Genomic DNA, 15,115 nt, shown 5'->3' with positions numbered 1-15,115 from the left:
ATAGTGTGTTACTTTTGACCAGGGCTCTGGTCAAAAGTAGTGCACTATATAGGGAATAGGATGCCTAGGACTCTGAGTCATTTAGCAGCAGTATTTAATGTACACCCGCATCAGCACCCGAAAACAAAGTCTCAATACTTTCTTCAATGTTAACATTTCCAAATGCACATATAGTATATGGTTCTTCTCTGGCTGTGTAGAGTAAAGCTCTATTCTATTCTAGATGCGCAGGCTGATTACACGTGGTGAGTGGCAGTCAGAGCAGCAGGACACGCTGAAGACCGGCTCATCCACCAACAACAACGATGAGGAAAAGTCTCGCCAGCTGGAGAGAGAGAACCGTGAGCTGCAGAAGATCATACAGGAGGTACGGTACACACTTTATGATGCACCTTAGCTGTCAACATCTAGATACAATACAATACATCTAGATTGCAATATGTCTAATACGTACAATATACAGCTGAATTATTGGAACTAGTAATCAATCATTCAAGCAATCTTTATCATACAGGTGGTACTACAATACACACTCACTTTGATACCATAGATATCAAAATATAATCAAAATGCATTTATTAAAATACATCTAATACGTCTGAATTATTTGACCTAGCAATCAACCAATCAATCTTTCCAATCATTAATTTTTATTATATTTTACTAAGAGATACATCTGGTTTGATTAATACATGATTAATACATGATGAATACATGTCTAATTCATGCTCAATTAATGTGTAATAAAGGATTCCTCTTTACCCATGAGTGTCGAGTATTAATAAGACCTCTTCCGTGCTCTCAGAAAGAGCAGAGGGTATCGGAGCTCCGCAACCAGCTGGTTGAGAGACAGGCCCTGCGCAACCGACGACGGCCCTCATCCGGCACCAACCAGAACCACAGCAACCCGTCCCCGCCCTCTTCCCAGCCAGACCCCAAGTCTCTCCTGCCCCCACCCGGTTACCCCAACCCCGCGTCGGACAATCACTCCTCCTTACCCCCCTCCTTCTCCAACTCCTCCAACCTGTACCAGGCGGACAGCAAGATAAGTCGCAACCACTGTCACAACAGCCAGATCCCCCTGCTCTACAAGTGAAGGGGTGGGGGGGGTGGTGTGCTAGAAGAGCCCAGAGCGTACAGAGGAACGAACACACATGGAGGCACTGTGACTTTCACTTGTTATGGGAAAAGAGCACAAGCTACTGACATTGACAGAGTGAGTGGAGGCACACGACGGCAGAGGGCTTTTACATTCACTACAGGCTGCTGTGAGGCGAGTCACCCCGGGTAACACCAGTCTTTCTCACAGTCTATCTCACTGTGGGAACCTGAAGCACTTGTGACTAGTACTACGAGTTATTGAATAAGAGACAAGCACATCACAGAGTAACCCTCAGTCTACTTGTGGAGACAAAAAAATGGACAGATCTCCCTTTTTCATTCCTCCTCTTTCCTCCTTCCCTTTGTTTGTTTTCTCGTTCTGTTGTGCAGATGTATCTAGGATCTCCGGGAGGACTTTGTGTAGTGTGTGTGTTTGCTCCTTTTTGACTCCCGTCTCTGCCTATTTGTCTTCGGTTTGTTGAAATAGCGAAGCACATGTTAATTGATTAATATTGTTATTACATAATGTATGATATGTTATGTCATGGATTCAATGTTGTGCCCTATATTTAGTTCAATATTTTGGGGGGTAAAGGGGTGGAAACTGTTCAAATGCAATGAGAGTGGAAAAAACCAGCAGAGTTTCCCAGTGGATTCAATTTACTGGATTTCATATCAAAACGCCATCGAAACTCAAAGTGTAAAGTCAATCTAACTGAAAGTGAAATGCCAACATTATAGCCATATGCAGTAGAGGGTTTTGGAACGGACAACCCTAATTTTGGGACAAAAGCAAGATTTTTGTGGATTTTTGGCTGTACACCTATTCAAGTACAGCTTTGAATCTTCAATCACATGTTTGCTGTTGTATGCTCTTGAATATATGAAACCCATTTGATAAGGAAATAGTGTACTATGATATGTAACCTAATCAGTATTCTATGTATCATCCTTTTGAACGTTTTCAATTGGACTTGAATGGATATGTTCCCACAATTCGAGTTTTCTTGGACACATCCTAGATATTGAAAGGAGGCACACCCGCCTGAAGATTTTAAATGGCATATTTATTATGCATCATTCTTCCCACCCTTTTTATTTTCTTTGTCAATAACTGTTTTTCCTTTAAGACAATCTGAATATAAATGTAAATGTGAGTGTACATGCCTGTCACCCGTTGGTCTTATATTTGACATTTCTTCCGAAATGCCCCTCCGATTTTATCTTTGTACAAATACGTTTGTGAATGTGATGACGAAGACTATGTGTAACGGTTTAGTAAAGGATTCTGACATGCGTATACGACAGTTAATATATATGTACAATCTCATTCATTAGCAATTCGTCAAAATGTATGAAGCAATGATATAACACAGCTTTATTGGCAAGTAACGTAAGAGACTTTACTTTTCCAAATAGCATTATCTCATGTTGCACTATAGTACAAAACAACGTTTCAGGTCGGGATTTTGTTGCCGTTCTAATGACATACTGTAGCTCAGGGTATAGGAAAGTGAGATATACGACCTCTCCATAGGAAGTTATTGGGTGGAATAGTCAATATTTATTAACTGTACATGGAGGACATTGGGTAATATTGTAATATATGTATGCGAAGATTATTTAGAGAAATATACTCTTGCACATGTATGAATATACACTGAGTGTACAACACATTAGGAACACCTTCCTTATATTGAGTTGCAGCCCCTTTTTACCCTCAGAACAGCCTCAATTCGCCGGGAAATGGCCGTACAAGGTGTTGAAAGCATTCCACAGGGATGCTGGCCCATGTTGACTCCAATGCTTCTCACAGTTGTGTCAAGTTGGCTGGATGTCCTTTGGGTGGCGGACAATTCTTGATACACACAGGAAACTGTTGTGAAAAATCCAGAGCGTTGCAGTTCTTGACACACTCAAACCGGTGCGCCTGGCACCTACTACCACACCCTGTTGAAAAGCACTTAAGTCTTTTGTCTTGCCCATTCACCCTCTGAATGGCTCACATACACAATCCATGTCTCAGTTGTCTCAAGGCTTAAAAATCCTTCTTTAACCCTTCTCCTCCCGTTCATCAACACTGATTGAAGTGGATTTAACAGGTGACATCAATAAGGGATCATAGCTTTCACCTGGATTCACTTGTTCAGTCTATGTCATGGAAAGAGCAGGTGTTCCTAATGTTTTGTACATGCAGTGTATATAACTGGATTTGAAGATATTTGTATACACTATATTTACAATTTTAAATGTTGATATAATATCAGATTATATGCATTCAAATATATGGATAATCATAGTAAAATAAACCCATTGTTTTTCACTGAATTGATGTGTATCGGGTTATGTGTCAATTGGACTAATAAGGAACATAATTTCATTTAAACACCCTCATAAACCCTGAAATACGACAAAACACTTCATTATACTTTGAATGGGCATTTTATGACAGACAATATGTGGTATCATAACCATGTCCAAAGGGACAAGCATGTCACACACACAGCTGTTTTAACCACTAGATGTCACCATCAGGTAATGACACCCAAGGGATTCTGTTGTTTATTCATCTAGAATCTACATTCATATTGAACGATAGCCCTCCCAGGATTAAAAGGACTTTCAGTCCCATACAATGTGCTTCCACTTCATCATTTATTGACCTATTAACCAATGGGTATTGGTGTCATTTCGTATCAAAAGGCAATTTGAACTCAAAGATTGAGATCGTAATATGAGCTATACAGCCTGAGGATGTTGTGGGACAAACACATTTTCTCATGCACATACAGTATTTCAGCTCAGATGTTTACAGCCTGCCACCCAACCACCTGACTGAAAACCTATGATGCTTTCAAGAAGGAGGAGGAGGAGGAGGAGGAGGAGGAGGAGGAGGAGGAGGAATAAGGTCAGTGGGGGGAATCCCCAGACATGGCTTAAGGCATATGTGGGCCCTCTCACTTGACACAGCAGGAATAAAAAGGGAATTTCCCTTGCATCATTGGGGATGCCCTTTGTATTACAATTTCTGGGGCAAGCTGCTCAAGAACAGATGTAGGGCTTTAATTCAATCTGCATTGCAGAAGTTCAGCGTTATAGAGTGATTGAAATTTAAAGGCAATGTTCCCGCGTTAGTGGAGACAGCGTTCACGGTAAACGCTGCACATGTCGGCTCAATCTGAAATGACCTTTACATGTCTATCGCGGCGTCTGTAACGCTTCAACTTTACAGAATGAATAGAGCCCTTAGTGTTCATTTACTGCTAAAGTCAAAACCTATTTACCCTCAACCACATAAGACAGTTGGATATGTCCAGACCAACGTCTCCCCCCCTCCCCTCCAAACTGCACAATTAAATATAATCAAACTTTGAGTCTCCTAAAGTTGAGAACATTTGGAATTTATTACAGTTGATTCAAGCACTCTGAATAGGTGACAAATAAAATACACACAATCACATTTAAATAAACATAGTACATAGTACATTAAATAAAATAACTTAATATTGTAGCAATGTATCCTGATAGGCCTAGTATGCTGCTAGACTTATCTGAATCAAAATAACTTATACTACAGTACTCCACAGTAGCCTACTGTATTTTCATATAAATAATAAATATCATTTTTTTAAGTTAATATGTATTTCCATATAAATAGTAAAAAAACAAAAAGTAAGTTAATATAAATAACTCAAAGTCCTAATATTCATGTATCATGCATGTATGGACAAACAATAATACTTTCTTAAACCTTTTCAGTTTACAAATAACCATTAAGATTAGACCTATCTCCTTTGAGATTGCTCAGTTACCATAAAATTGCAAAACTAAAATAAGAGTTTTAACGTAAAACTGTTTCAACAAACATTCATCTCTGGCCTGCCTCTCTCTCATCATAGTGCAAACACACCAAAAAAGTTCTTGCCGTGCTCTGGCTCCACATCGGTCAGTCGATTGGTCTCAGTCCACAGTTTGTCCCCTTCATTCAGCTGAAACACTGCACTAAGGTAAACTGCATTGTACCAGCCCTCGCCGATATTGGACTCAGCATTACCGTAGTTTTGTTGACAAACTGACCTTACCCCGCTAAGAAGATTAGCCTTATCCCCGATGGAGTCCGAATAGCGATAAATAACGTGACTCAGAGGAGTGGTACGCTCGCCCGGGCCGTTGCACTTGACCCTAAACGAAGCCTGGCTGTAAACGAAGAAGAGCCCAGTGTGTGGGATGAGGATTTGGTTCCCTTGTAGCTTGAACCCGCCCTGGGAAAAGGCCTGGCCGTCATCCTTTCTCCACTGCACTGTGTCAGCGGTAAGATTAGGATTGTATTCACCTGGCATTAGAAGAAAGGCCCATTGTTACAACTTTGAGGCCACAGGGTCCAGCTGGTAGCTATTTGTTCTTACAAAGTTCTTGTCAATTTACTCTGGTGGCAACAAGAGACAAGCTAATGATTAAGCAACTTCCTTGTGTTGTGCTTTAATTTTTGTCAATGGAAATGTTTGAAAAAAATCCCAGGGCTTCGCCAATAGAAATACTTACTAACCCACTAGACACTGTTTTAAAGCTTAAACCTTCTTTTTGAATGGGGATGTTTAAAAAGAATCCCCTAGCTTCTACAATGGAAAAACACTAAGACATACTAGCCCACTAGACATGTTTTAACCTTCAACAGACACAGTCCAGGCTGGCTGCAAAAGGCTATAGGTCACTCACCCTCTAAATGGATGGCTGCTTTTGCATTGCCGGCAATCTGCTTCAATGTATGGTGGGTATCTGAGGGAGAGAAACATATTAGTCACGGATAACACAAGCAAAAGCCATGATGTTGCCTACAACAGGTAACCTTTAATTAAAGCAATTACAGTGAGAAGAAATTCAATGAAAAAGGGCATCTGTCAATCAAATAATCACCTTTTGCACCAATGAGTATCTCCAGCTGAGGCTCCATTCCGTCCTGCATCTGTGAGATAAACCAAGAGGATGTTAGTTGATTGTACGGTCCTCTATTTCAGAAATGTGGTAAATATTGGCCCCATTAGAGTTCCTTACCGTTGCCAGTCTTCCATGCTGAAACCAGGCAAAGAGCAGGGCTGCTGCCGCACATAAAGCTGCTACTAAGAGGACCCCACAAAGCCTCCATAGCCAACCTCTGGAGGCCTTTCTCTCAGCAACAGCTGTCACCGTTGTCTTGTACACAGGGCCACTGTCCACAAGGCTATTTTCAAGGCCCCTCTCCATGTCGCCAGTTGTCATCGCATACCCCTCCATACTTCTGTTGAATGAGGTTCAAACTCTTGACTCTTGGCTCTTGACTCTTGACTCTTGGTGGCAGTGGAAAAGTCTAGCAACTGAATATTTGCCCGAATATCTCCTAAATATCTTCTTTGTTTTTACAGAGTTGTAGCTTGATAGGTGTCCTGTGTTTTGCTCGTTTGTTAGAATGGACTTCTGCCAGAAGCCCTGTCGTTTTTATGCTCGGCCTGCTACTAGCACAAAAGGGGAAACTCCAGTGATGTCACCCAGTGAGTGGAGACATAGCAGAGAAGCACCAGATTGTGGAGAGATGGTTATGGTTCAAAGGAAAATAAAATCCACAGACCAGCTCTGCCAAACTGGGATTCCAATGGGTAGGTGTGGTTGCAGGATGGGGTTAAGGCAAAACAGGACATGCAACTTGAAAGTGAATTACTTGTGCAACGATGTAGTTTTTTATTTGGTAACCAGAATGTACAGCAACTTCTCTGCTATATACTGAAACTGCATTGACATAAAACAAGGAATTCTCAATAAGTCACACGTGTATTTATTGTGTAATTACACAATGCATGTGAATACCATTAAACTCCATGGTATCTTTGCTACTTAATGTAAAGTGTAGCAAAGCCACTTTTGACTTGAACTTTAGTTGGTGATTTTTATTCAGTCTTATTCACCAGCTGTTTGTAATGCTGTATGTCTAGTAATAGTCGTACATTTCAAATAGTAAACAATTATGATATTTATTGATTACATAGAACTTGCTGCACTGAAGTTGTTAATTACTGGATGTCAAGTGAATGCTTCTACACAACCACAATCACAATACATTTGAGGGTATACAAGGACAGGCTCAGGAGAAACAAAAAAAATATCCCCCTTTTTGTTTCAGAACTGGTTTGTACATAACCCTTACCAAACCCCCCTACAGGTTTTTGACTTTTCTTTATTGACCCAATCTGGCTTCCGTATTTCGCTGCCCTCCCTGACTGGTTGAGCGAGTTTGGAGCATAACCCGGTTTATTTGTGGGATTTCCATCACCCAGAACTGAGTTTTATTTGCATATTGTTTCATCATCTAATTTCTGTTTCTGTTAGTGATAAACAAGCACTGTATACCTTCAAAACATGGCTAAAACTATAATTTTGATATCATATATGGAACGCATTTGCATCCATAGCTCTGTCTATGAATTTGAGAGTGGTTATACTTAAGTTTGAATTCTCTGTTGTTTCTTGCTTTCTTTTTTATTCCTTTTTTTGGTAAAGTGTATTGAGGCTTTTGTTAAATGCACTTGAAATAAACAGTGATTTGATGATTTACATTTCTCCAGTCCCAGTCCTTGGCTGTCTACCAAAACAAGTAACTGGGGTGACCAGACCGAGCCGCAGACTGCAGCTTAAATGTAGTGTATAGGGGCAATGTATCACTGCTGGTAAAGGTAGTTTGGAGCACTGCCACGTAACACTGTTTTACATGCACTGTGTCACTGTTTCCTTACGTATTCTTACGTGCAAATACAAGCAATATAGGTATGACCATCAGGGAAGCTTGGAGTATGGTCACAGTTTTTTATGTATTGTCATTCAGTCATAATACTTGAGAACTGTCACGTTGCTATAAAGGGTCGGGAGCCAGGCGCAGTAATGCGTAATAGGGGTTTCTATTTCCCAAATTACAGCGTGCCGTATAAAGGCACGGGGACGAAAACCAAACATCCATGTTACAAAAACACAGGATTGAAACCCAAACAAAAGAGCGAGGAGTACCTCGAATAAATACACACGCGCACAATGATTAACACACGGGACGAGACCCGTAATCATCTGGCAATCCACAAGGGCACGAAAGCCAAAACACACAGCACAGGTACTCACACGCACCAACGGACATTGTAACAATAACCAACCCCCCAATGGAAACCACTATATACAAATACTAATCCGTGGGAATAGGGGACAGGTGTGTGTGATGAAAGGTCCAGAAGGATCCGTGACAAGAACTGAGATCTCACCTCTGATTCATCTCTCAGATTGATTTATGTATTCCTATGTTAGTGTGTAGCAATGTTTCCAAGACTATGACTACCTGCAAATACACGCCAACCGCAAGATCTTGGAAAGAGCAGGGAAGCATTAGGTAATACTTCAGGGGTCATCTGAAATATAATACAGGAACATCTCATACTGAATTCTATTGAGGAAAGAAAGAGACCTTTTGATTGTGAGGAACATAAGTATTGTGATAAAGGGAGGAAACATCTACCTGAGACTTCATATCTCGATGCCCTTCTCTCTGCCCTATTAGCAATACCGTCACCTCAATCCTTCCACCCCTCTCAGTAGCAGGGCCATGGTCCTGCCATGGTCCTCCATCCTTCCACCCCTCTCAGTAGCAGGGCCATGGTCCTGCCATGGTCCTCCATCCTTCCACCCCTCTCAGTAGCAGGGCCATGGTCCTGCCATGGTCCTCCATCCTTCCACCCCTCTCAGTAGCAGGGCCATGGTCCAACCCTTCCTCTCTCTGAAGTTTCAACATTACCCACCACTATCTCTGGCCCTCAAATACTTTGTGGCGGCAGGTAGCCTAGCAGTTAAGAGCATTGGACCAATAACAGAAAGGTTGTTGGTTTGAATCCCCGAGCAGACTAGGTGGTACATCTGGTGATGTGCCCTTGAGCATGGCACTTAATGTTAGTTGCTCTTTATGAGCATGTATGCTAAATGACTAAAATATAAAAAGCCACCCATCCCCGATGATGTAATGATGTAATTGGCCCTATTTTGGATTCACCTATCTGTGACTGAAAGCTGGGTCTCCTGCCAGAACAGTGTATTAACCTTACTAGGTATAGGCTTGGGGTCACATGGTTCAAGTTTAGGTCTCATCAGGACTCATCACGTGGACCTTGATCACAGAACCAGCTGGATATTTCATGTCCATCCAAGTTACCTCAGGGATTACTTCTAGGAACAGAGAAGCAGGCTTTTTCCAACTATTTTATCTGTTTATGTACTAAGATGGCAGTGATACATATCCTTAGGGACGTCAGAGGGGTGATTCATACTGTTTCATCTCCCATTGTCTGAAAGAGCATTTGGGTCATTGTTGTCAAAATTGTTATGATTGTTATAAAAATTCTGAAAACATTTTTGTAGTTAAATGCAGATCGTCTCATGAGGTAACACACTCAAATATTCAAACATACTGTATAATGTCACCTTGTTGTGTACAGAAACAGTCAAACACACTGGCTAGTAGTTAGCACAGTAAAGTAGTTATAGTGGATGATAGTGTCAGTGACTTGCAGTCAGGGTAGGCAGGGTAGGTCGTGCTTACCCTGTGATAATCTGTCAGGAAGTCTATGTGTAGCTGGTGTATAGGAGTCAGGCGCAGGACAGCAGATATGAGTAAATAAACATATTTTACTCAACATATAATAAATGCACTACAAAAACAGAGCCCACAATAACGGACCTTCCTACATAGAAACAATCACTCACAAACAAACATGGGGGAACAGAGGGTTAAATAATGAACAGGTAATTGGGGAATTGAAACCAGGTTTGTAAGACAAAGACAAAACAAATGGAAAATGAAAAGTGGATCGGCGATGGCTAGAAGGCCGGTGACGTCGACCGCCGAACGCCGCCTGAACAAGGAGAGGGCCCGAACAAGGAGAGGGACCGAACAAGGAGAGGGACCGACTTCGGCGGAAGTCGTGACAGTATCTAATTTTTAAAAAACTGTTACGAAAAGCCAAATAAAAAATACAATTATATAAAAATGTACATTCTTTTTTACAAATCTAATGTTTTTTCTCAATGATTCTGGTTGTTTTTATACTCAAAATCGCAAAATGTGCTAAAACTACATCATAACATCAGGAAAGGCGCCAGAGTATGCATGCCTTCCTTCCCGTCCACTGAAATCCATTTTCGTGACATCCAATTGGTAGTTACAGTCTTGTCCCATCGCTGCAACTCCTGTACGGACTCGGGAGAGGCGAAGGTCGAGAGCCATGCGTCCTCCGAAACACGATCCTGCCAAGCCGCACTGCTTCTTGACACACTTCTCGCTAAACCCGGAAGCCAGCCACACCAATGTGTTGGAAGAAACACCTTACAGCATGCGACCATGGTCAGCGTGCATGCACCTAGCCCGCCACAAGGAGTCTCTAGAGCGTGATGGGACAAGGACATCCCGGCCGGCCAAACCCTCCCCTAACCCGGACGACGCTGGGCGAATTCTGCGCCGCCTCATGGGTCTCCCGGTCATGGCCGGCTGCGACACAGACTGGAATCGAACCAGAGTCTGTAGTGACGCCCCAATGTAAGATGTACACAATTGGATGTGTCTACATATTTTGGAGCTTGCATACGTTAAACTGAACAAATCTAGCTAGCAAGCAAAAGCAACCTGACAAATGAACACCATACTGCACCTCAAACAATTTTCCAAGATGGATTTCTAAGAAAAACTTGGTCAAATTCAGAGAGGGAGACCAACATCTGCACTCCCTGACCTTCATCAGAAGAAGAGACAGAAAGTCTTCAGAATTGGGCAAAGAAACGATGCTGATGGCCTCTGGATATGATACCTGGCTGTCAAGGCATCAACCGGATTTCTGCTGTTGGTCTATGGGGAGATTTTCAGCTAAACTGAGGCACTCTTTCGTGTTTTGCAGAATAAAATAATGAAAATGGGGTTCTGCTGTGCATGTATCAGGGAAACAATGAAAGTTGTGGATGCCCAGGGACAAGAGTTTGACACTTTCTATGATCGGTTTGAAGAGAAATGCACCACACTAGGCCTGACAGACACAGCAAACCGGAGCAGACAGCTTATGAGAGGAGAGGAATGTTTTACAACATTTTGGACAACATCAGTATTCAAATAAAAGCCAGCTTTGATCATTTTGTCATCCTTGGCCCTCATGCCAATCGAGACTGAGAGCCTTTTCAAACTCAAAAAGAATAAAGAAGACTTCTACAATGTTGTCACTGAGAGGTTTACCCTGAAGAACAGATGAATGGACTTCCTTTACAAGTAAAGGTAGGCTGAAATGCATTTTCCTTAGCAATTTGCAGGTTAGTCTACTGTTAAATGAACATGAGAACAGACAACATCCCTTTGATGCATTTGATTTATCAAGCTAGAATTACGTTTTGATTAGACACATTTTTCAGTCATTTCGATTGTTGATATGGACATTTCGTGAGAACCTTATTTATTATATATGTGCGTAATAATATTTCACATAATATTAATATATATGTGTGTTTGTTGCACGCGCCACGCACAGTGCATTGGAAGAATTGTAAACTATTATGAAAGGCTATGGGGTTTGCATTGCAAACTACTCAGATTAAATGTGTCCATATATTGGTATTTTAGTGCCACCTATTGGTTGTAACTGTGGACGCTACATCGGTCTATGGATGAGCTGAGTTGAGCAGTGTGTCATTTTGTCGGATGATATGAAATATGCCGCAATCAGAGGCTATCACTTGTGTGTCTTGGTTACATTGGTATTTACATTTGGTAATAATATTTGTCAATTTAGCCTATGTCACTCTGGTTGTTGGAGCCATCTGTTGTTTGGTGGACTTGGCCTTCATCAAGGTTTATTTGTGAGTAAATCTGGCTTTTATAATAGCCAGTGCCTACCCAGCCACTGACCTCATCGCACGTCACTATCCTGTGTCTCATGGTCCTCACATGACTGAAGGATAGGCTCATCGTCTGTATTTGTCATGTGGGTCATTCATATGATCTGTTTGTAGATAAATGAATTTCAACTACTCGGAATGTAACTGTACTTTAGGATGAACTGGCTGAGAAAAGCAGGAAGTAGGTCCTGAAAACAGGAGTTGAAAGAAAAAATGCTCAGGAATGAAACCACAACAGTAAGGAAGTGATAATCAACTATTGCTTAAATTCTCACGAAAGAAGGAGCAAATATCCCTGTATTGCAGATCAGCGAGGACATCACTTTGTTTCATCACCAAACCTGATTGAAATGATTTCATCAATCAGGAGGGATGGAGGTAGATTCAGTTCATTTCAGACAATGGGGAGTATAGTCCCGTGCTTTACGACATGAAAGGATTAGGACCTGTGCTGCTTCCTGTGTGAGATAGGGTCATACTCTACTAACGCCGTAGAGCATGAACTTCCAGGAGCGAGTGACTGCGTTGATGTTAACAGAGAACGACAGGGTGTTGTCCAGCGTCACGCCAAGGTTTTTTGCACTCTGAGAGGGGAACACTGTGAAGTTGTCAACCGTGATGGAGAGGCCCTGTAGTGGCCAGGCCTTCCCCGGGAGGAAGAGCAACTCTGTCTTGATGAAGTTGAGCTTGAGGTGGTGGGCTGACATCCAAGCTGAGATATCTGCCAGGCATGCAGAATTCTGTGTCGACACCTGGGTGTCGGAAGGGGAAGAAAATTAGTTGAGTATCATCTGCATAGCAGTGATGGGGTAAAATCACTGGGAAAGCCAAGCCAGAAATATATGAACATATTACAACCAATCTTTTGTGATAATTGCGTTGTCTGCTCTGTAACCTGTTAGTTCATATACTTTGCGACCGTGATATACAGTGCATTTGGAAAGTATTCAAACCCCTTGACTTTTTCCACGTTACAACCTTATTCTAAAATGGATTAAATCGTTTTTTTACCTCATCAATCTACACACAATACCCCATAATGACAAAGCAAAAACAGTTTTTTCGAAAATGTTGCAAATGTATTACAAATAAAAAACTGAAATATCACATTTTCATAAGTTTTCAGACCCTTTACTCAGTACTTTGTTGAAGCACCTTTGGCAGAGATTACTGCCTCGAGTCTTCTTTGGTATGACGCTACAAGCTGTTTCATCAGACCAGAGAATATTATTTCTCATGGTCTGAGAGCCCTTTGAGTGCCTTTTGGCAAACTCCAAACTCCATATGCCTTATACTGAGGAGTGGCTTCCATCTGGCCACACGAGGCCTGATTGGTGAAGTGCTGCAGAGATGGTTGTCCTTCTGGAAGGTTCTCTCATCTCCAAAGAGGAACTCTGGAGCTCTGTCAGAGTGACCAAATGCCATTCTCCCCCGATTGCTCAGTTTGGCCGGGCAACCAGCTCTAGGAAGAGTCTTGGTAGTTCCAAACTTCTTCCATTTAAGAATGATGAGGACACTGTGCTCTTGGGGACCTTCAATGCTGCAGACATTTTTTGGTACCCTCCCCTGTGCCTCGACACAATCCTGTCTCTGAGCTCTACGGACAATTCCTTCGACCTCGTCAACTGTGGGATCTTATATAGACAGGTGTGTGCCTTTCCATATCATGTCCAATCAATTAAATTTACCACAGGTGGACTCCAATCAAGTTGTAGAAACATCTCAAGGATGATCAATCAATGATCAACAGGATGCACCTGAGCTCAATTTCAAGTCTCATAGATCTGAATACTTATGTAAATAAGTTATCTGTTTTTAATTTTTAATAAATGTGCAAAAATGTCTAAAAACCTGTTTTCGCTTTGTCATTATGGGGTATTGTGTGTAGATTGATGTGGAAAACAATTAATTTAATACATTTTAGACTAATGTGGAAAAATGGAAGGGGTCTGAATACTTTCCGAATGCACTGTATAGGCCTAAGGCCGAGACAAAAAGAAGAAACAGTGGCAGAATAAATTCAACCACACCTTTGTTTTAATCACAAAACCGGAGAACAACCTCTGTCCGGTGAAGTCCAGAAAGCATATGACGGGGCTGTCCATGGTTCTGATTTCTGTGTGTGTGTGTGTGTGTGCGCATTCGTGCAAGTAGAAAAAACATGTTGACTCACCCTACTTGTAGAGAAACGCCAATACCATCCTCCTCTCTTTCATGTTGACGAAACGGTCTATCACTCTGTCATACAGTACACGCTTTACATTTTTGTTGTCCTTGGCTACCTGGCTAAAATGTTTGCTTGCTTGTCTAACTTCCTTTCATGGGCAACATTAGCTACATATTTTATTTAACTAGGCAATCTGTTAAGAACAAATTCTTATTTACAATGACGCTGGGCCAATTGTGCGCCACCCTATGGGACTCTCAATCACAGCCGGGTGTGATACAGCCTGGAATTGAACCAGGGTCTGTAGTGACACCTCTAGCACTGAGATGCAGTGCCTTAGACCGGTGTGCCACTCGGAAGCCCCCATAGCTACACATTTACACAGATCTTCTCCATGTCACATGGTAGGAGCGGCCTGCCAGGTATTATGCAATCCAACAGTGTGCAGAGCTGGAGACGCCCGGGCCAGACAGAGTGAATAAGTGTGTACAATTGCAGGTTTCTGTGGAGAGATGACTAGAGGAATAGAAGCTATGACTAATCTGACACCGACAACTTTGTGGCTTCCTGTTTTGAGTAGCTATCAATCGCAAGTTCCTGCTTGATTCTGTGTACTAGGGGCAACTAAAGCATCACTGCATTCCATAGACAATGGATGATAACAGTAAATAGTGGCAGTGGCATACTTAAACTGTAAGTCATTTTGCCGTTTGATCTAGTAGAATTTGTGTGTTTGACAACAGCTGATAATCAGATAAATTGATGCGATGTACCAAAATGAATAAACACTGGGAATCAAGGCAAATCGCACATTAGATGACACATTCGGAGTGCTATTTTAGAAATTTCGGATACTATAAAACTTTTTTTTTTGCATACTATTTAGTACGCTAGTATTGGTATTCAGACACGAAC

The 15,115-nt window shown here is 41.7% G+C and overlaps 2 protein-coding genes across 2 annotated transcripts in view; one reads left to right on the top strand and one right to left on the bottom strand.

Annotated features, from left to right (window-relative positions):
• Positions 1–3,429, top strand: part of LOC139564451 (gamma-aminobutyric acid type B receptor subunit 1-like) — a 56,580-nt gene extending 53,151 nt beyond the window's left edge. Inside the window, exons 23-24 of the mRNA XM_071383982.1 lie at positions 224–367; positions 806–3,429. Coding sequence (XP_071240083.1) covers positions 224–367; positions 806–1,096 — 435 coding nt within the window. The 3' untranslated portion in view covers positions 1,097–3,429. The remainder of the gene's footprint in view (positions 1–223; positions 368–805) is intronic.
• A 1,052-nt stretch (positions 3,430–4,481) lies between these two features.
• Positions 4,482–6,556, bottom strand: LOC139564503 (tumor necrosis factor-like). The gene is made up of 4 exons (XM_071384076.1): positions 6,154–6,556; positions 6,016–6,064; positions 5,818–5,877; positions 4,482–5,434 (listed from the first exon to the last, which is right to left on the bottom strand). The coding sequence occupies exons 1-4, from the start codon at positions 6,370–6,372 to the stop codon at positions 4,995–4,997; spliced, it is 768 nt and encodes a 255-aa protein (XP_071240177.1). The 5' UTR covers positions 6,373–6,556; the 3' UTR covers positions 4,482–4,994.
• Between the last annotated feature and the right edge of the window lie 8,559 nt (positions 6,557–15,115).

Source organism: Salvelinus alpinus, chromosome 35 (genome assembly GCF_045679555.1).
Source record: "Salvelinus alpinus chromosome 35, SLU_Salpinus.1, whole genome shotgun sequence".
Taxonomy (NCBI): domain Eukaryota; kingdom Metazoa; phylum Chordata; class Actinopteri; order Salmoniformes; family Salmonidae; genus Salvelinus; species Salvelinus alpinus.
The sequence above is the reverse complement of the archived record's forward strand: the minus strand, read 5'-3'. Positions and strand labels throughout refer to the sequence as shown.